Genomic DNA, 23,008 nt, shown 5'->3' on the forward strand with positions numbered 1-23,008 from the left:
ATTGATGAATCATGCAGACAGCCCACCTATAAACTACAATACAATTATAGACATAAACAGTGTTCAATAAAATGCTGCCCCGAGTCCGTCAATCTGAGATTTAAATGTTAAGCCTCATGTGCCTGCAATTTCACCAACAATCATGAACAAACCAGAATACAACATTGCTATCAGACGGCACTGATAATTCATATCCGTAGTATTGTAGGTACTTACCCTCGAATCATATGCGAGTTGGACCCCGGGATGCTCTGTATAGTGACAGTGGCTTGCGGGAGATGGTGTATGGTCCTCTGGCCGGGTTGGACCCCCCCGCTGGTGTAGTAGTGGACCGTGCTGCCAGTGATGCGGGGCGGAGCGGCTATGTGCGCCACTGGCACGCTGTGCACCATGCCACTGGTGGTCGATGCTACTGTTATGCACTTAGTGTTTTGGTTACCTGTGAACTGGATACGAAATTAATTTAACAACACTATTTGGATCACACTAAGATAATATAATCTTTTTCAATAATAGAAACGGTGAATTTTTATTTAGTTTAGATGAACCAAGCAGATAGCACACTGTAGGCCTAAGAATTAGGATGCGCACGACGACATTTAACGGGACGAGACAAAGATAAATGTCAACCAATAGCACGCAAATTTAAAAAAAACGCTCTTTTTCGTCCCATCCCAGCGAGAGGGTAAAAAAATAACTGAAATTTCTTTTTACTAAATGTTTATACATGTACATTTATTTTTAAGGCTAGAAAAAGGTTTATATGGATTTTTAACCTAACAGTGGCTAATAAATAATAATAATTAGACATTGTTTGCAGCTAGTGTAGCATAATTATATTACGTTTAACTGTTATCAAAATTATTGCCACATAACCTAGATTTAAGATGGAAATAGATTCATTTTAAATAATAATAATATATGAAATCATAACTCACATTATTTGTGTTAAGAGTTGTTCCCAAATCGAATTCATCGCCAACCAGAGTAATTGTATCAGGATTAGCCCCCGTCAGTTTCTCAATAGTTTTTCTAGCGTCAGCTTCACTCTCAATGTTACCCAAATTACGACTCAAAAACTCTATATCAGCCTCCAGCAACCCTTCCACAAGATTATGATCATCATCATCTGTCTGCTTGCAGAGATCGAACGCATCATCATTCTCCATCTTTATGTCTTCAACTTTTATCGCATCAACATTTAGATCATCAATATTTTCAACTTTAATGCCACTGACATTTAAACTATCCACTTCATCTACTTTAATTTCGTCCAGATCTTCCACTTTTATACTGTCGACTTTAATATCATCGATGTCCTCAACCTTTATGTCAGCGAAATCGGTGTCCTCTTTCATGAGAGAATCTTCAGAGAAATCTCTAGAAGTGTCAGAGCTCGTCATGTATTGACTGGCATTGAAATTTGCGGAGTCAAAATCGTCGTGTGCTTCAAGCTTTATGTCCTCTATTTTGAATTTGTCCTCTTGAGCATTGCTTGTAGATGGCTGAGGACTGTCAGCATTGGGGATGTCTCCGGTTAGTGTTCGCCTTAATGCATAGGCCTTTATTTTCCTCAACATAAACGGTGGAACTTTAAATCCTGTCAATTCACCCAGCAAAGGAAGTGAGCTGTGTTTGTATGTATCACTGGTTGCAAGTTCTTCAATATCTTCTAATATCTGAAATATGAATAATTGACTAGTTGTCATACATCATTATCATATTAGCTGGACATAGGCCTCTTGTAAAGACTTCCAAAACGTCATGATCCGCCAGCATTTAGCAGCTCCCTGTATATCCCTTGATCTCGCCTTTCAAAACCACAACGTGCATCTGCTCTTAGAAACATATGCTCCGCCAATTGCCACTTCTATTTCACGACTTAAATAATAAAGACTACGACTGAGAGCCCGCGATAGGTACCTAATTTTATGAATGCTGCAAGTTTAGCTTACCACAATTACTACAGGTAATTATGGTAACCAAAGAGTTTGGACTGAGATGGCTGTAAAAAGTAATAGCAGCTTTCAAATGTCCAAAGACCAGTCCAAGTAGGTATATATATATATATATATATATATATATATTTTTTAATTTTTCTCTTAGCATAATACAAGAAATCATATCATCATTCATTTTATTAACATTTTCATAATAATGTAAAAACAATAACAAGTGTGTTGACAACACAAAATAAACTCAATAAATGAAATTTCACTTTGACTTAAAGTTACATACCATTATGTAAGTCTTTCCACCAACAGCATTCACCAGATTGTGGGTGGCAATCCATTCTTTGTCAGCAGTGTCAGCTGGATATCGCAGTAAGCCTGGATGTTTTGAGTAAAGACGACCTCTTGAATTACCAAGACCTAGCACCTGAAATTATATATGAACATCACCATAAATTTAATAAATCTTCACCTCTTTAAAGGTCCATTTTTTTTATTGATTGTCAAAGTGCCATAGGCTTCTTAATAGGACCTAAGCGGCGTCACAAATAATGTTTTGGGCGAACGCAGAAGCATCGCCTGATAGGGCCCGAAGGCAGAGACAGAAAGGGAATCTCTTCTGAGACTCTCTAAGAGTTTCTCTTTTGAGACTAGAAATTGTGTTTGACTTTAGAAATTCAAACAAAGTCATCTAGCCCTAATAGTTGTATGCAATATTTTTGTTGTCTCCAAAATAAGGTGCAGATGTCTTTATTCGGAAACGTCATAAACATTGCATATGACTAAAATAGCTGCCTCTAAGGAGCTCATTGGAGACAATTTGAAAAGTAAGCCTTTTCCCAGCAGTGGGATGTATTATAAGAGGTAATTACTTAATAAAGTTTATGTTGTTTAAGGCTTAAACAAATAAATCAATTCATTAGAATGTCTAAATTTTAAGAGCAGTAATTTTTTTAATGTAATGGCCATGATTTAAGAAAATTATAGTGATTACTTTGTGTGCATGAGATCCCATAATAAACAGAGTGTCCTTAGTGAGCCTCGCTGGATTCCATTTATCAGGGTCACAGAGCGCTGGTGATGGCAAGGGAGATGATGATGCACTGTCTGTGGTGTCCTCTAGTTTTATCTTCTTTATTTTGGAAAAATCAATATCTAACTCCATTTCTTTGCGTTTATTTTGTGATGTATTCTGGAACTACAAGGTGTTCATTAGTGTCATCTAATTTATGATTTTATCTGCAGAAGGAATCAAAAGAAAGCATTATAATTTTAGAGTACATATACTTAGATATGGTTTTTCTAGCAGTTTCACATTAATAATGACATGATTCAAAACAAAAACTTGTATTGAATTGGGCCCAGGAATTAAATATTTATTTATGACCTCATGAGCTTAACCTTTGTGAATGTTTTAAAAGTGAAACATAATGGTACATCATTTTTCTTCTTATCCATTTTCAACATTTCAGTGTGTCTAATAACAAGTATGCCCACTAAAAATATTTTTTTTTGCAAAGAAGCATGGTTCATCTTGTTGTTCATTTTATATCTAGGTACTCTTTTTGATACTCTTCAGATTTTTATAGGTCTCAGACTGCAACATAAATTTCAGAATTTTATATGCCCCTAATCTTCAAAACTAGTATATCTGAATACTTTGAATGCCCTAAACAATAACAGAGAGATGAAAAAAAACACTGTTAATAACTAGAATCTACTTACTGTTTGTCGTGTTAATTTATTTTCTCCATTATTGCTAGTCTCCATATCAGATGTTATATCAGTAAAACCTGTGGTTACAGTCCTGGGAGGAGTGGAATAAAGTAGTCTTGTAGCATCAAGCATTGCCCGGCAAACTGCTCTCACCTATTTAATAAATAGGATAGTTAATGTTAGTGAAAATATACAAATATATGTATATAGAGATTAAACACATTAGTCTACAAACAGTAACAAACTATCATCACTGCTGAGCTCAAATTTCCTCTCAGAATGAGAGGAGTTAGGCTAATAGTCCACCATACTGGCCAAAGGTGGATTGGCAGACATCACACACGCAGCAAATTAAGAAAATTCTCTAGTATGAATGTTTCTCCATGATATTTCCTTCAAAGTGCACACAACTGAAGTTGGAGGTGTATGCTACAGACAGGATTCAAATCCACACCCTCTGGAACCAGAGGCAGAGGTCATATTTTATATTAATTGATAGAGAGAAACAAATAAGTCATAAAGCCTTGCTTACCTGATCCTCACTTACAGACTCATCGCCTAAATTCAGTCTGATATTATTTACTGCAGGAACAAAGAATTTCTGGAAAGAAAATGGAGTTTAATTAACCAGCCCTGCTTTAATATGTGCAATTGAGTTAGTAGTGCTAATGTATGATTGAATAAGTTAACTAACATTAAATTAAACATTTCATAATTATTTAAATTATCAAATTTCTTGCCTCTTCTAAGCCTGCAGTAATATTGTACTTGCTCAATTAATCATTTCTTCTCATAGATGTGTAATTGTGTACAAGTGTACAAGTTCAATATTACTGCAGGCTTAGAAGAGGCAAGAAATTTGCTGATTAATAGATATGTACTCTTGCTGATTAATAGATATGTACTCTTTCTAATACAGTGGTACTTTATCTAGATTTTTAATGAATTGCAAGATGTAAATCAGATTTTATAAATAAAATATTTTGAACTTGAAAAAAAGACAGCTCAGAGGTGAAAATCTGCAATATAATTGTAAATCAATACTAAAAGAATACTCACTTCTAAATACTTTTTTATAACTTGATCAATTTCCCTTGTGACTGCAGACTGTATGGTTTGGCGTAACATGTCCAGAGATTTGTTGGCGCTCGCTCGAAACTCTGCAATAGGTCTCGAGTGGGGTTGAACTGGGCCAGGGAGACTGAAGCGCCGGTGCATGGCCGCCAATGTACTTATGGCTATCTGGCGAGTGATGGGCTGTTTCTGGAAGAAATGGTTGTTTTATCAACGTTAACATCAGCACCACTACTTTAATGGCCTAAAGGGCACAGATATTGATGCTCTCAAAGGTTTTGGAGCTCAGACACATAGGGTTCACGGACTTCTGATGTTTTAAGTACTCTATAACAGCATTTCCCAACCTTTTTCAGCCACAGACCCCTAAGAAATCAAGTACAGTTATCACAGACCCCCAAACAAAAAAAACTGAATAGGTATTTAGTTCAGTTATTACAGATAAAAAATAGGTACCTCCTTATAAATGTTTATTATGAAAAATATGAAAAATCAGGTGAATTTCAGGTGTTGCTTTTTTGCAACTAAATCACTGAAATTCTGGTTGATGTTGCTACTATGTAGTAATCTAAAATCAGATTTTATGAAGACCTCAAAGTGTGGAGGTGTATAATCATATCATTTTGTGATGGCAATATTGCTTCTCCAAAGGATTCCTAAAACGCTGACAGTGTTGGAAAGGGATTACAGTTTTTTTAATTGTACGATTTATCCAAAGATCAAGCTTTTTTAGGGTATTTTAGATAGAGTTAGGCTCGGCGCCCGCAAGCAATTATTTCACTCTCATTTAGTCTCGCTAACCGCACTTTGTCGCACGTTTGCTGTGCTAAGTAAGCGTAGCGACTACAAGAAATTAGCATTTATGTATGTCCAGAGATTACACCGCGGTCACCCATTCATGTACTCGCGGACCCCCAGGGGACCGCGGACCACAGGTTGGGAAACGATGCTCTATAACGATCGCTATCAAACGTTATTATAATAATCGGAACTGACATCATAGCGTGTTCTCAGAGGCGAGGGGACGTTACACAAAGAACTTCCTAACTTCAGAAGGCACTATACAAATTGTAGGAAGATAGATAAACTTTGCTTTCATTCAATATTCAGTTAAACAAGTGTAATATTCTTACCGCTTGCATGTTGGCTGTTGTGCTCGTGCGTATATTGATAATTTTAGATGGCGCCTGCAAATTCCATGCACCCGTAGAGCTAACGAAACTTGCTAAATTACTTGTGTCTTTATTCTTTTGAATAACCATTTCGAACTGAAAACAACTCGCAAATTGCTTGAACTCTTCGCATACTATCGGTCTATCGATCAAGTATCAAGACAAATTTAATTTGTGTCTTATTTATAAATTCACACATCACCTTCACCGAAAGACAATAAAATCAACGGAATCATAATCATTTGTTATTACTTTAACAAGTAATTGCTAAAAACAAGCAAAAAACGCGTTTTATTGATTTTTGAAGCAGCTTCAAAAATTGTAATAGTTTGGATTTTTTTTAACTTGAACCACAGATCATGCCATGGGAACTTAGAAGAACGTGAAATCTTTATGAAGCAGCGCCATCTACATTCTAGATTTAAGATTCCAGGATAGTAAATTCAATGACTCAAAGTGTGTATGTAATAAAATGTTTTTAGAGATTGAAACCGTATAAGCACGGAAAAAAAAGCGAAAAAAAAGAATTATTTTTCCTTTTAATTATGACGCGTAATAGAAAGAATGTGTTTGTATTTCTAAAGCGTACATTAATTTCGACAACGTTCCACATAGTCATTTGGCCTAGTGGTGTATAACAAAGGTACGATCTAATAATCCTGAGTTTGAGCCCGGGGGTATCTATGGAAAACGTTTTGTCTTTTTTTTTGTTTTTCTCTATTGGTTTCTTCAACTATTACAAAATAAAAAAATCTCTCTCGTTTACAAAAAATATGCATTATTATTTTTATAACAATAATGGATACTGTACTAAAAATACCGTGGCTAGTTACTAGATGGCGCTATCACAGGCGTTCTGACAAAAATTAGAGTAGCCTATCTATTGCCAATAATACACTGTAATCTTTGCCACAGATCAGATCACTTTATAGTATAGACCATAGATGATACATTATCTATTAATCTGTGGTCAAACCTGACAATGACGACTGTACCACTAGTTATTAATGGTCTAAGATTATGACTATCCGTTTATCGTGGACCGTGGTACTGTGTTCAGGGTTCCCAACTTAGGGGTTTTCCCCCTAGATTTGAGGGGCAAATAAGTGAGATATTACAGTTCAACTGGCGGCAATTTTCATCGATTAATTTATTCAATGTCAACATTTTGATCTAAAAAAATCTGAATCTTCAGATAAAGACGTAATATTTTGTCTGTATTAAATAAAGATTTTATACTTTTTAAACATATTACAGCATATTATTTCTAAATTATTAAGAATTTATATTTTTAGGGGGACAACTCAATAATTAAGGCGATTTTAGGGATTTTTGACACAAACTTTAGGGATAAATATTTTGGAGAGTTGGTAACACTGACTGTGTTAATGTCTTTGCTTTTGCTGACAACTGCTTGTACTGTACTTGTCCCAGGCCGGGTCAACTCTCGAACAAGGTTTGGTTATACCTACGGGGGCTAGACCTGTGGTGTCATCATCCATACGGTTCTACCGTCTGGTAGTTGTAGCAATATTATTATCGTTAGTAGCTCACGCCTGACATAATATTTTGATAAATCTAATACATTTTTAGATTTAAATATGACTTTAATAACTGAATAAATACTTTTCTTCTACAAAAATATAGAGAGACACTCTCGTTGAATATTGTTTTAGTAACGTATGGGTAAGATTTTCTAAACGAAGTGTGGCAACCCCAATTACTTAATAAAAAATAAATATGTTATAAAATTAAAATGGCGTCATTTCACCAAATAAAACACGAATTCACGAATAATAAAATAAATGTTTGCCACGGCCTGTTAATATTTATGAAGACCTCTTCATGGATTGGATTTAAGCAACCTGCTGTGTAATATCCTCGCCATTCTTGATGTTGAGAAGATCTATAAGTCTTTTGCGTTTCATCTGAGTGTTGTGGTTTTTCATTATGTTAAAAATAAGACTTTGTTAGTTCAAGTGTCTCTATAACTATGAAGAAGAACAAAAGAAAATGCTTTGAGTGTGGTTCTTCGCCTGCCGATGATCCAGAGAAGACCCTACAGAGATTACAGAAATTTGATTCTACAAATTTAGTCTCCGGTATGTACCTACTTTAAGTTTTAGCTAATAATAAAATACTTTAATAATAGCTATTGATCAGATAATGATTACATTAGTTAGTTAATTAGGTTTCTTAGTAGTCTTCTCAAGATATGGGAATTATTAAAATCCTACTAATTCTTATGAAACTCGTGCTCAATTATACAACTATGCTGGGTTTACACATTATGGTGATGTTTGTAGATGCAATGCACCCCAAATAACTGTCTGACCTGCAGCTGTCTGAATGTTTACTTCTCTGGATCTACTGAACAGATTTTCTTTTGGTTATCACAGGTAGCTTAATCTGGGGCAACATAAGGTTAATTATGAAATGGTAATGAAAATAAACATCTGAGAAAAGCAAATTCCATGAACTAATTTGAAAGTATCTGTTACCAGTTCAATATTAAACCACAGGTGTATGTACTAAAGGCAGGTAGAGTAAAATTTGAGTTTTATTTTTGAATCTATAATAAGTATTTTATAATTATGTAATGATGAACCAGAACAATTTGTTAATTTGAAACTACAATTACAAGTTTTTATAAATATGTTAGGCACTAGGCAGACTAATGAAGAGTATGTTACTTTACTTTGTACAAAAATCTGTTCTTTGACATAATTATAGAATAAGATGATAAGTGATGATGCAATCTAAGATGGAAGCGAGATAACTAGTTAGGCAAAGGATGAAAATCCACACACATTTCTGTATCTACATAATATCTCACCGGAACACTAAATCACTTGCCAGTAGGGTATTAACTAGCCAGCCAGACATAGACCAGAAAGAAAACTTCAATTGGCCCAGCCGGGGATAGAACCCAGGACTTTTGCGTAGTTAATCCACTGTGCTACGGAGGCCATTTCAGCAATATTTTTCTTGCCTTGATCTATAAAAGCTTTTGCCAATAATAAGATACATTTTTCATTGAAGGTTGTTTGAAAGAAATAGCTTTTAGCTATAAGACCTAAGCTTTGCACATTTTATTTTTTTTTCTTTTTGACAATGTAGCTTCTGTGAACAGTTGAGGAATTCCCTCATCTGTGTTTCTGTTCTATCATCAGATTGCCTCCGGACATTTTAGTTATATTTCTCACCTGGTTCTTGTCAAGGTTTTGTAATAAATAATAATAACAAATGAACTAAGTAAAAATGGCTATGTGGTTAGTCTGTCTGCCATAGAAGTAGCTGCGAGAGGATTACCCACAAAATCTTTCTATAACTTGTTTAAAGACCTTGGCATCTTTAGGACTGCAGAAACTTCTATGTAGAAGAAAGAGAGAAAGAAGAATAAGTATCCAAAGCTGCTCTTAGTAGGATCTTACCAAATTTGGCTAAGCAGGGAGAACAACACAAGTAGGGGAGTTTAATCAATTGCCAAGGAATTCCTTAACCCTACATCCTGTAGTCACAACTTCAGGACTCTGCTCGGAGTATTTCTCTCTACCAGGCGATGGACCTGGCACCTGCACGGAATGTTAAGATATTCATCTGTCTCTTCATGCGTAGTATGTTTATGTATTTTTAATTAAATTTACTCACTCTCTTAATTTCAGTAACGTCCAGATAATCAATGATTAGACTATTGGACTTTTAGAATAAATTTTACATTGAACTATGAATGGTTTGTCATCTACATTTTTAAAAAAGACGAGATGTTTTGCCTGTAAGAACAAGAGAGAGAGAGAATAAGAAGGTAAGTTAAACACCTACTGTAAAATGCACACTGCTCCAATGTGGGTTGATAGGCTTGGGGTAATAAAGTTAAATTATAAAAGGATCACTATCAGGTGTTAATGATAATGACTGGCATATATAGCATATCATACTCTCTGAGATATAAGGATATAACATCAGCAACAGCTCTCCAGTGATGCAGTAGATAGCATCATTGCTCTTTGCATCTACACGCCACAGCCAGTTGTGGCAATTGAACATCATATTAGTGTGATGAGCATGGATGTCTATCAGTGTCTATGTGGTTGTGAGTGTACGCCCATGTTAAATAACAAGTAATGGCCAAAATATTAAGTAGATGTTGATCAATAATCTTCTCTATCTTCCAGTAAAAGTCCCATTAAAATGACCCTGCTGTTTCAGAGATTAGCTCAAACAAACAAACAGATGAACATTTTAAAGAAGTATGACTGTATGTCAGTATTGTATATAGGCACTTGAGAAAACACAGTTATTTTGAAATCACAGACATAAACTTAAATTTTATTTATATGTATTGGTGCTGTTCATAAATATAGCATCAGCTGAAACAAACTAGGCATAGTTAAGTTACATTTTATACAGGGTGCTCGGGACTATTTCTCATAAATTTAAGGTGTTGACAAGTCCACTTATAGGAGCTATCTTAGCTACTAGTTTATATTGAGGAGAACTTTCCACCTAGATGGGTTGTGACTGTATTAGGGGTCTGGTGATGAAGACGAAGGACAGTTAAGAGAACTCCTCAACGGTTCACAGTAGCTACCATGTGTTGATAAATTTGTATTGATGAGAACTTTCCACCTAGATGGGTTGTGACTGTATTAGGGGTCTGGTAATGAAGACGAAGGACGGTTAAGGGAACTCCTCGATTGTTCACAGTAGCTACCATGTGTTGATAAATTTGTATTGATGAGAACTTTCCACCTAGATGGGTTGTGACTGTATTAGGGGTCTGGTAATGAAGACGAAGGACGGTTAAGGGAACTTCTCGATTGTTCACAGTAGTAATTAGTTTGATTCTAAGTCAGAGGCAATCAAATACAATGTTTTATCACCACTCATAGCAACATACCTTTGGCGCTAGATCAATATCTAGGATGATTTCACTAAAAATGGAAAAATAAAAAATTTTAATTAAAGAAATTCAACCAACTTCAAAAACATAAAACATACTGGCTAAACTAAAAAGCGAAAAATAATATTATACTAAGTTCATATCATATTATGTTCTAACTGATGATCAGTTTGAAGGCTGTGCTAAACCGGTGTTGTTTTAATTTAAGCTGTTACTGTAAGAACTACATGAAAGAACACTGTCTGAAAAACCTAAATATTTATGATATTCTTACATGGCTTGAATTAATACATCATTGGGCTAGCACCACCTTCAAACTGATCATCAGTAAGAACATAATATGATATATAGAACTTAGTATAATGTTATTTTTCGTTTTTTTAGTTTAGTAAGTATGTTTTTGAAGTTGGTTGACTTGTTTTTATTAAAGTTTTTTAATACACATGTTCCTTAGACATTTTAAATTAATTTTCCTTATAGAACTTGGAGCTACCCTAGAGTTATGGGAAATACTCCCGAGCACCCTGTAGATGCTTCTTAATCCTACTAATCCTTCATTCATCAGTATCGGTTGGTGGGCTTGGAGTTTATAAAGAATATTAAGTATATATAATTTATTTATGAACATTCCTCATTCAGTTGAGCTTTTACTAACTACTTAATATTAACCAACTTTCTGCAGTTTGAGAATACGCGGATAAAATATAGCCTATGATACTCAGAAATAACGTGGCTTTCTAGTGGTAAAAGAATTTTCAAAATTGGTTCAGTAGATCCAGAGTTTACCTGCTAGAACACCACCAACTTTACCTCTTTATAATACACTAGCTGACGTCGCGCTGTTTCACCAGCGTGGTTCCCGTTCCCGTGGGAATATGGGGATAATATATAGCCTATAGCCTTCCTCGATAAATGGGCTATCTGACACTGAAAGAATTTTTCAAATCGGACCTGTAGTTCCTGAGATTATCGCGTTCAATCAAACAAACAAACAAACAAACAAACTCTTCAGCTTTATAATATTAGTATAGATACTAGCGGACGCCCGCGACTTCGTCCGCGTAAAAATCGATGTCAACTTTCAACCCCTATTTCACATTCTATTTTGCAAGTTTTATAACTTATACCTTGTAACTAAAAAAATTAAGGACTTTCCGTACAAACTTTCTACCCCTACTTCACCCAATTCTGATTTTGTTTTCACGACAAAAAGTATCCTATTATTCTTCTACGTATTATGGTCTCAAATCGTCTTAAGTATCATTTGAATTCATTCTGTAGTATCAGCGTGATGCCCGGTCAAAAAAAAAGGCAAACAGACAGACAAAAAATAGAAAATATGAGCGTGGTGCGATGACAAAGGAAAATAGAGACTTCTATGCTAAAATTATAATCTTTGGATCCACTGGACCGATTTGAAAGATTGTTTTATCAATAGAAAGCTACGTTATTTGCGAGTGTCATAGGCTATGTTTGATTCCCATATTCACACAGGAGCGGGAACTACGTAATGGAAAGCGCGGGGCGTCATGTAGCGGACTTTCTGCGTCTTTGAGAAATTTTGTATTATCTCCAAAACTAATTAACATACTATAAAGAGCAAATCTTATCTCCATAATATCCTTGTGATTATTAAATAATTTATTTTGATAAGGATTTAAGTTAAGTAGCATAAATAATGACGCAAACCTAAGTATATAAAATTTATAATTTTAAAAACACAAAAGGTACTATATCTGCTAATATATAGAAGATAGATATATGGTGTCGCGGACTTTTTTTGTAGAACTTTTAAAGATACATAAAGCCTCCATACATTAATTTCAATTTTACACAATGGTTAAGGCAGCGCATGCGAATAAGTCTGCTTAAGAGGATTTTCGGTCCGACCTGTATGACAAAAACTGTGTTAACTCGGCGAATATATATCATGCTAATATAAAATATAGCCTATAGCACTCCCCGATAATGTAGCATTCTACTGGTGAAAGAATTTTTGAAATCGGACCAGTAGTTCCGAAAATTACCCCATTTAAAAAATGTGACTAACTCACAAACTTTACCTCTTTATAATATTAGTATAGATTAACAACCCATTTTCGGCTCATTGTTGAGCACGAGTCACTTCTCAGGACGAGAGGGGTTAGGGCTTAGTCCTCCATGCTGGCCCAATGCGGATTGGCAGACTTCACACACCTAGACAATTAAGAAAATTCTCAGTTATGCAGGTTTCTTCACAATGTTATGCTTCACCATTTAAGACATTTAATTTAAAAATGGGTTGAATACATATCAGTATAGATTCTTATTGTGAGTTTCTTGAAAGACGGAAATGCTTAATATTTCATAGACCAACCCAGGACTCAAACTCAGAATTTCATGATAGTTACACTGAACCAATAAAGCAGTTAGAGAGAGAGAGATAAATAAAAAGAGTTTATTATGTATTCAAATTAAAATATATACCTAATGCTTTCAGCAATCCTGCTTCTTCACATTAATTTTACCCGCATGACGACGGTTTTTAATATAAAAAATATTTACACAATGTCTCAAAAAGCAATCAAAGCTTTCAAAAATAAACAATGTTCGCAGAAGTTCAGTACCAACAAACTCACAAAAAATGAGCCCAAAATTTAGCATTACTTGCAAGCCAGAATTTCAAGAAGATAATTTAAAAGAAGACAATAGAATAAAATAATATTAACACACAATGCTTAGCAAATATAGCATTAACAGATGGAAACCAGGCAATAGGTATGTTAAAATAGGTTATGTTTCATAGAAGCTATTTTAATCCTACACATCCATCATTCATCATTGTCTCCATATAGTAGAGGAGGTATGGAGCTGAGACCCAACACACAGCTCCAATGCTGTTGGTGGGCTTAGGGTGATAATGTTCAATTAATTAATTACCACTATCTGATGCTAATGTTAATAATCGGGATTAAAGGTTTCCCAACTTCAGGATGAGAATTTAACTGATTTTTTTTTACATTTTTCATAATCTATTCTTCACATTTTTCACTTAATAAAATTCTTTTAGTTTTTGTTTGTTTTTAACCTGGTGAAAATATGTGAAATTTTGCTATCGGCTTCCCAACTCCAAGATGAGAATTTGACTGAATTTTTTTTTACATTTTTAACCGATTTTAAAAAAAGAAGGAGGTTCTCAATTCGAGTCTATGTTTTTTTTTCATAATCTATTCTTCACATTTTTCACTTAATAAAATTCTTTTAGTTTTTATTTGTTTTTTAACTGGTGAAAATACATAAAATTTATTCTTTATGTTTAAATTTTCAGGTGTAGCAAAATAGAAGATGAAGGTCTAGCTGTGCCAGTCAGTGCTGAGCCACACAGTTGCTGCTGGCATGTTTGCAAAATATCACAAGGTAACCTACTTCATCGTCATTATCAACCTATTTTAACAGCATTACAGGGCCAGGCCTTATAGAAAAGTGATTATGGAGCTGAGACCCACCACACTGCTCCAATGCTGTTGGTGGGCTTAGGGTGATAATGTTCAATTAATTAATAACCACTATCTGATGCTAATGATAATAATCGGGATTGAAGGCTTCCAAACTCCAAGATGAGAATTTAACTGAATTATTTTTAACCGACTTCTATGTTTTTATTTTAGTTATCATTTGTTTTTTAACTGGTGAAAATACATAAAATTTATTCTTTATGTTTAAATTTTCAGGTGTAGCAAAATAGAAGATGAAGGTCTAGCTGTGCCAGTCAGTGCTGAGCCACACAGTTGCTGCTGGCATGTTTGCAAAATATCACAAGGTAACCTACTTCATCGTTATTATCAACCTATTTTAACAGCATTACAGGGCCAGGCCTTATAGAAAAGTGATTATGGAGCTGAGACCCACCACACTGCTCCAATGCTGTTGGAGGGCTTAGGGTGATAATGTTCAATTAATTAATAACCACTATCTGATGCTAATGATAATAATCGGGATTAAAGGTTTCCCAACTTCAGGATGAGAATTTAACTGATTTTTTTTACATTTTTCATAATCTATTCTTCACATTTTTCACTTAATAAAATTCTTTTAGTTTTTGTTTGTTTTTAACCTGGTGAAATTTTGCTATCGGCTTCCCAACTCCAAGATGAGAATTTGACTGAATTTTTTTTTACATTTTTAACCGATTTTAAAAAAAGAAGGAGGTTCTCAATTCGAGTCTATGTTTTTTTTTTCATAATCTATTCTTCACATTTTTCACTTAATAAAATTCTTTTAGTTTTTATTTGTTTTTTAACTGGTGAAAATACATAAAATTTATTCTTTATGTTTAAATTTTCAGGTGTAGCAAAATAGAAGATGAAGGTCTAGCTGTGCCAGTCAGTGCTGAGCCACACAGTTGCTGCTGGCATGTTTGGAAAATAGCACAAGGTAACCTGCTTCATCGTTATTATCAACCTATTTTAACGGCATTACAGGGCCAGGCCTTATAGAAAAGTGATTATGGAGCTGAGACCCACCACACTGCTTCAATGCTGTTGGAGGGCTTAGGGTGATAATGTTCAATTAATTAATAACCACTATCTGATGCTAATGATAATAATCGGGATTAAAGGCTTCCCAACTCCAAGATGAGAATTTAACTGATTTTTTTCACATTTTTAACCTACATCAAAAAAAGAAGGAGGTTCTCAATTCGAGTCTTATGTTTTTTTTCATAATCTATTCTTCACATTTTTCACTTAATAAAATTATTTAAGTTTTCATTTGTTTTTAACTGGTGAAAATACATAAAATTTATTCTTTATGTTGAATTTTTCAGGTATAGCAAAATAGAAGAGGAAGGTCTAGCTGTGCCAGTCAGTGCTGAGCCACACAGTACAGTTGCTGCTGGCATGTTTGCAAAATAGCACAAGGTAACCTGCTTCATCGTTATTATCAACCTATTTTTACGGCATTACAGGGCCAGGCCTTATAGAAAAGTGATTATGGAGCTGAAACCCACCACACTGCTCCAATGCTGTTGGAGGGCTTAGGGTGATAATGTTCAATTAATTAATAACCACTATCTGATGCTAATGATAATAATCGGGATTAAAGGCTTCCCAACTCCAAGATGAGAATTTAACTGAATTTTTTTTCACATTTTTAACCTACTTAAAAAAAAGAAGGAGGTTCTCAATTCGAGTCTGTTTGTTTTTTTTTCATAATCTATTCTTTACATTTTTCACTTAATAAAATTATTTTAGTTTTCATTTGTTTTTTAACTGGTGAAAATACATAAAATTTATTCTTTATGTTTAATTTTTCAGGTGTAGCAAAATAGAAGATGAAGGTCTAGCTGTGCCAGTCAGTGCTGAGCCACACAGTTGCTGCTGGCATGTTTGCAAAATAGCACAAGGTAACCTGCTTTATCATCATTATCAGCCTATTTTAACGACACTACAGAGCCAGACCTTATAGAAAAGGGGTTAGGGACTGCTACAATAAAGGTTGGTGAGCTAAGGGAGATAAAGTGAAATTCATTGTGGATCACTATCAGATGTTAATGATAATGACCTGGACGAGGCGCGGGAGTGTAATACAAACAACTTACCAACTCCAGGCTGAGAACTGTAAATTTCTTGGAAGAAAGAAAAACTCAGTATCTGATAGCCTGACCCAGGATTCGAAGCCACGACCTCGTTATCCAAAACAACATTGGCTAACCAATATTATAATACTAGCGGACGCCCGCGATTTCAACCGTGTGATGTTCAGTTTTTGAACATCCAGCGGGAACCATGTTTCTGGGATAAAAAGTAGCCTAAATATTGCTCAATAACTTCCTCTATCTTCCAATTAAAATCGGTTCAGCCGTTCCAAAGATTATCCCAGAGAAACAGAAACACAGACAGACGAAAAATTTAAAAGACCTTGTTTGCATTTTAGTCTTGTGTATATAATTATAATCACTTGAAAAAACTATTGATAAATTTCACTAAAATTAACTTTTATTCCTGAAAAAATCAAGGGAGATTTGTGAAAAACTGTATTTTACGCGGTCATTGTTGCTTGCCTCACCCTACTCAACTAAATTATTTTAGTGTACAACATGATTTTTTTGAGACGAATATCTTACCAATTCATGGATTCACCATGTGGGTGTCCATCACGTGGCAGAGAGAAAAACGCTGAGCAGAGCTTGGACTTGTGATCAATGGACGTAAGGTTAAAGAATTCCTTGACAATTGATTAACACTCCCTTTCTCTGCTCGTGTTGTTCTCCCTGCGTAGTAAGGTCTGCCAAATTTGGTAACCCAAATCTGCACTTCTAGAGAGACCAAGGTCTCTAAGCAAATTATAGAGAGATTTTGCTGGTAATCCTCTCGCACCTCTCTACGGCGTACAGACTAACCATATAGCCATTTTAGTTAGTTCATTTGTTAGGTCATAACATTTATTCAGTTTTATACTGTGGTCCTTTGGAATGTTAGTCTCCCACGGGACAGTAAGCTCTACAAGTACTATGCTAAAGGAAAATGTCTGGTTTAGATCACGAAATAGCAACATCCTCTGGGATTATCCTCTTAACTGGTAACAATAATAATTATGTAAAATGTATACCTTATCAGCCGATAGACGTCCACTGCTGGACATAGGCCTCTTGCATGGATCTTGTTGTGTTGTACTATACATTGCAAGGTAATGCCCATAAATGACCACGCTAGGCATGCGGGTTGGTCATTCGCAGGCCTAGACTTCTCGCACCGGTATCGCTGCTGCCTGACACCGGTCTGTGGTACTTGTGAAGTCTAGCTGAATCAGAATGGTTAAACCGCCATTAGTCGGTCGCCAGAGCCTCGTCGGTCAATCTGCAGGGTGCACCACGTGCAGGTGATGTTGGCAGTTGGAGAGGCTGACTGGTACTAGCCTCCCCCTTACACCCCATAAATGTATACTTCTTATTTATTTTTGCAGGTGTAGTGCATGCAATAATAGTTATGTAAAATGTATAACTTCTGATTTATTTTTGCAGGTGCTGTAAAATGAAGATATATTGTTAAATATCATGAGATAGAAATAAAAGATGAAGATCTAACTGTACCCGTCCCGAGCCACACTACTGCAGCCACGTTGCTGCTGGCATTTTTGCAAAATAGCACAAGGTAACTTGCTTTATTCATTCGGCTTAGGTTGATATTATTAGATTGATTAATGATCACTATCAGAAATGTTAATGATAATGACCGGGTTCGACGGCTTAACATGCTCTCTGAGGCACGGGGGTGTGACACCACCAACTTCCCAACTCCAAACTAAGAATTTGTTAGCAGAAGCAAAAACTCAGTATCTCTTAAAGACAGAACCAGGATCTCGTGATCCAAAACACATGGGCTAGCTACTGAACCAACAAGGTAGTTTTGACCTGCTTAATAACAATGAACTACATTTTTCCTAGATACACTTACAGTTTTGTTTTTAAAACTGAAATAAACACATTATAATTTCTCTTTAAGTTTGTGTGCAAGTTTGTGAAAAACTGAATTCCACATAGACGAAGTAGCGGGCGTCCGCTTGTAAATAATGTAACAAAATATCCATATTTCTATACTTTTCAAGGTTACAGCTGAGCTTCCTAAAATGATTTTTTGTAAATGGAGCAGAAAATAGACTAAAAATTTGATATGTCCCTGAAGAGAATAGGAATTCTTATTATATATAATTATGTAAATATTTATTTTCAGTGCATTTTAAAAAGTCATGTTAAATGAAATTTTCTATTACAGGTCACAACAATTGATGTAACAATTATAATCAATGGACCAGGCACCTGCACCATGATTCTTTAGAATACTAAAATTCGTCTCTTTATGTCTGTACTTCTCATAATGAAAAATGTCACATTTTTATGAAAGAAATAATGGAATCAAATAATAAATAAAACAAGCATATGCTGGAAGTCTTCAGAAACAGCTCCGACTTTGATGATTTTTTTTTAAAGTCATTTTTTTTATGTTATTTAAAATCAGAAATGTTTTGGTGGACGAAATTATTTAAATTGTTAAAAAATATCTATGCTATTTATACATATTTTTTTTTAAATACAACCGACTTCAAAAATACAAACTTATGCAGAAAAGTAATAAACGAAAGAAAATATTATAATATTTTCTATCTATTGATCACTTTGAAGGCGGTGCCAATGGTCCAATTAATGGGCCGACAATTAGTTATCTAATGTTTTCCTAGCTATAGGGTTCGAATTGCTTTTTCATATCTTTAAAAGACTATCTTCGGAATGAACCCTTTATAATAAAAAAGTATTATCAAAATCGGACCACTCAATAAAAAGTTATACTTGGTTGTATACTAAAATTAATGGTTAATCAATCATCCCCTGTTTTTGTAATGTAAAACCAAGCATAACTGTTAACATGAGTAGTCCGATTTTGATAATTCTTTTGATTGATCATTCTTGATTGTTTTAGTTTAAAACCAAGCATGTCTTCGAATTCCGATTTGAATAACTTTGTTTTAAATAGAAAGGGTATATTCCGACAATGGTCCCAAATCATTATAAATTTTAATTATTCCCATTAATTGTATTGTAAAAATATGCGTAACTTATTACGAAGTGGTCCGATTTCGTAAATTCTTTATAGATTGTAAAGGTATTTTGATTGTAAAGCTCCCATATAAATTTTAAAAAACAATTCCAATCCTAAATGTGCGATTGATTGTTTTCTCATTCATTTTAATATAAAACCAAGCATAACTTTTTATTGGGTGGTTCGATTTTGATTATTCTTTTTTTGATAGAAAGGGTATATTCCTAAAAGTCTCATAAAATGTTGGAAAACAATTTCAAACCTAATAGTAGGAAAATAGAAGATGATTAATTGTTTTCCCATTAATTGTAATGTTAAGCTATGCGTAACTTTTTACTGAGTGGACCGATTTTGAAAATTCTTTACTTTTTGTAAAGGGTTTATTTCGAAGTAGGTCCCATATAAATTTCGGAAAACAATTCGAATCCTTAAGGTGGAAAAAAACGGTACGATTGATTGCCTACCCATTAATTGTACAATTGGCACCGGCTTCAGTAATCAGTAGATAGAAAATATTATAATGTTTTCTTCAGCTTATTAGTTTACTGCATAACTTTGTGTTTTTGAAGTCGGTAGTGTTTATTTTTTTAATAATTTATTATATAAATAGCAATAACTATTGTTAAATAGTATAAATCGTTCCATCATCACTCCAAAAGGTTTCTGATTTGAAATGATATGAAGAAACAAACTGAACAAAAATAATCATCAAAATCAGAGCTGTTTCTGAGGAGGTAGAGGGTAAATGCTCTATTGATTCGCCTAAAAGTAATATTATGTTATCGCATTAGGTTGTAAAGTTTGGCTAATGAAAGTAGAGACTGAAATTGCCCGCCAAATTTAAAAATCATATAAACAAATTAAAAAACATGCGTTTTCATAATTTATTTAAATTAGTTTTTCTTTGTGAATACATTATTACCTATACTATAAGTGTTAAACTCAGTTATTCCAATATTTGCACTATAATTTTGAGAATTTACTTCGATTTTTTAAAATTTGGCGGGTGATTTCAGTTTCTACTTTCATTAGCCAAATTCTAATAATTTTATTGTTTATGAAATTTATACTAATTAGAAAGAAGAAGAATTTGATTATTGATTTGTTTGCATTGAATAGGCTGTGAAACTACTTTGCTGATTTAAAAATTTGTTACAGCATTATAATCATGGATTAGGCCATAATTCTTCTTCTTCTTCTTCTTTCTTCTGGGCCGTTTCCGCACTTAGCCAAGTGTTTGGCCGTTGTGCGTGGGTCCCTTGGTGTAGGTTCCCGCTGGATTTATTCCATCCAGCCGAGCTCGCTCCAGAAGCTTAGCAGGCCGCCCAGGTCGCCGATAGCCTCTTGGAGTGTCGCTGAGGAGCCAATGTAGGTTGCTCGTTGTTCCGTTACGCCTCTGCAACTGAGCATAACGTGTAGCGGTGTCTCGTCCTCCTCCATGCAGGCTCTGCACAGAGGACTGTCGGTCAAACCTAGAATTGAAAGGTGTTTGTTTAGCGGGCAGTGACCTGTTATTAGGCCAACTACTGTTCTCAGCTTGTCTCGTGTGAGGTTCATAAGTTTCTTTGTTATCCTTGGGTCGAGGCCTGGGAGTGCCTCTTTTGTATGTCTACATGTGGTTATGCTGTCCCATAGTTCGGCGTGGGTTCTGATGGTTTGTTTGTGCAACCATGTTTTGTATTCACTGAATGGTATGGGTACTATTGGTTCGGGCCCTACTACCTTCAGTGTCGTGGCGCGACGCGCCAGTTCATCAGCCGCTTCATTTCCTAAGATTCCGCTGTGTCCCTTTATCCATCTTAATGTAACTAAGTTATTTGTTGCAAGTTTTGTTAGGGCCTTGTGACAGTCTAGCAGTAGTTTTGACGTAGTCGAGTGTTTTGCCAGTGCTTTTAGTACTGCTTGACTGTCGCTAAGTATATTAATGTTAAAATTTGTTACCTGTCTGTTGGTCACGGCAACAGCCGCAGTTGTGATGCCGACGCATTCTGCCTGGAAGACTGAGTTGTGCTTACCAAGCGCTTGTGCAATCCGTATGTTGAGGTCTTGGCAGTAGACTCCTGCTCCAGTACCTGTGTCAGTCTTCGACCCATCCGTGTACACATCTAGGGCGTCAGGGTTTGTGTAGTAGTCACCGGCCTCCTCAGTGTTGATTTTGTAGGGTTTGTCCATCACAAATTGTTTCTGTGTTTTATCGCATATCCACTCCATACTTGGGTTCATTTGTATTCCCTCTTTTAAGATGTTAGTGTGGGCTGTGTTTGTTTGTTTCCACAACCCGCATGTTTTTAGTCTAAGGGCTGTAAGCGTTGCTTCCTCTTTTATGTGGAGGTGTAATGGAGGGATTCCTAGTATTACTTCCATTGCAGCCGTAGGTGTTGTGCACATACTGCCCGTTATGGATAGCAGTGCTTGTCTTTGGAATTTTTGAAGTTCCTGTTGTGTTGTTGTTTGGAGCACTTTTGGCCACCAGACTATAGAAGCATATGTCACTGAGCTTCTTACGACTGTAAGGTATAGCCACTTCATTATGTGCGGTTTTAGTCCCCATGTTTTGCCTATCATGCGTTTGCACTGACATAGGATGATTGTAGATTTTTGAATTTTCGTTTCAATATGTTTTTTCCAGTTTAACTGTTGATCTAGTGTTACCCCTAAGTATTTTACTTCTGTGGTTAGCTTTAGGGTTACTTTGAATAAAGTCGGTGTTTTTGGAATGTTTGGTTTTCTTTTGTGTGTGAACAGAATGAGTTCTGTTTTTCTGGGGTTAACAGATAGTTCGTTGAGTGTACACCATTTCTCTATCTGCTTGAGTGCATCTTGCATTATTCCACTAAGGGTGTTTTCATGTTTTCCTCCTATAAGTATTGTTAGGTCGTCGGCGTACCCTATTGTTAGGAAGCCTTTGTTGTTCAGTTTGCTGATTAGTTCATTTACCACCAAGTTCCATAGTAGTGGTGAGAGTACACCTCCTTGAGGGCATCCTCTGGCAGCGATGGCTTGGATTTTTCCATTTATGTTTATTTGTATCGCCCTGAGTGATAAGAGGGCGTTTTTAGGCCATAATTGTTATCTCTGTATTCCCACGGGAACGAAAACTACGCTGGTGAAACTGCGTGACGTTTGCATAGTTTATCATATGTACAAATATCCCGACAATCTATATTTTTATGTATGAATTGGTTAAGTTATAATTGACTTGATTTTCCAAAATATCTCAGTGAAGTCACCCAATTGATGCATAGGTATATTTTTATTTTGGTTTTCATTTTACTTTAAAGATAAAATTTAGTTTTAGAAGCAAAATGAATATATTTAGATTACATTTTAGGTGCTGATGTTTACTTAGTTATTGATTAAGTGCATAAGATTTTTTATTTGATAATAAAGACATTTCAATTTGAAACTGTTATTCTTTCTATTGTTTAATTTATTATATACAATTACTTGTTACTAAAATATTGTGCTATTATATTGTTTTTAATATTTTCACAGTTCAGCTTTTGGGGACGGAGTGGTTTTAAAATAAATATTTTTAAAAATCTGTTTAAATTAATTAATTAATCGACAGAGTTTATAAATATCTGTTTAAATTAATTAATTAATCGAAATGGTTTT

The 23,008-nt window shown here is 35.0% G+C and overlaps 1 protein-coding gene and 1 long non-coding RNA gene across 3 annotated transcripts in view; one reads left to right on the forward strand and one right to left on the reverse strand.

The window, feature by feature from the left end:
- Positions 1–6,258, reverse strand: part of LOC112046921 (uncharacterized) — a gene marked incomplete in the record, with an annotated part of 744,411 nt that extends 738,153 nt beyond the window's left edge. The window contains 8 exon segments of the mRNA XM_052881817.1: positions 217–446; positions 939–1,679; positions 2,239–2,379; positions 2,947–3,150; positions 3,678–3,821; positions 4,201–4,269; positions 4,728–4,931; positions 5,876–6,258. Of these exon segments, the coding sequence (XP_052737777.1) occupies positions 217–446; positions 939–1,679; positions 2,239–2,379; positions 2,947–3,150; positions 3,678–3,821; positions 4,201–4,269; positions 4,728–4,931; positions 5,876–6,004 (1,862 nt within the window).
- Positions 6,259–7,364: 1,106 nt separating this feature from the next.
- On the forward strand, positions 7,365–22,796 carry LOC128198105 (uncharacterized). 2 transcript variants are annotated; one of them, XR_008250852.1, is made up of 10 exons: positions 7,365–8,016; positions 9,580–9,719; positions 13,297–13,574; positions 14,125–14,213; positions 14,528–14,616; positions 15,142–15,230; positions 15,622–15,715; positions 16,112–16,200; positions 17,818–17,947; positions 18,569–22,796. It is a non-coding gene; the product is annotated as an uncharacterized LOC128198105 (long non-coding RNA). The 2 variants fall into 2 exon arrangements; XR_008250853.1 differs by having other exon boundaries at positions 13,413–13,574.
- Positions 22,797–23,008: the final 212 nt, after the last annotated feature.

The sequence above is a fragment of the Bicyclus anynana genome, chromosome 5, assembly GCF_947172395.1.
Source record: "Bicyclus anynana chromosome 5, ilBicAnyn1.1, whole genome shotgun sequence".
Classification (NCBI taxonomy): Eukaryota; Metazoa; Arthropoda; class Insecta; order Lepidoptera; family Nymphalidae; genus Bicyclus; species Bicyclus anynana.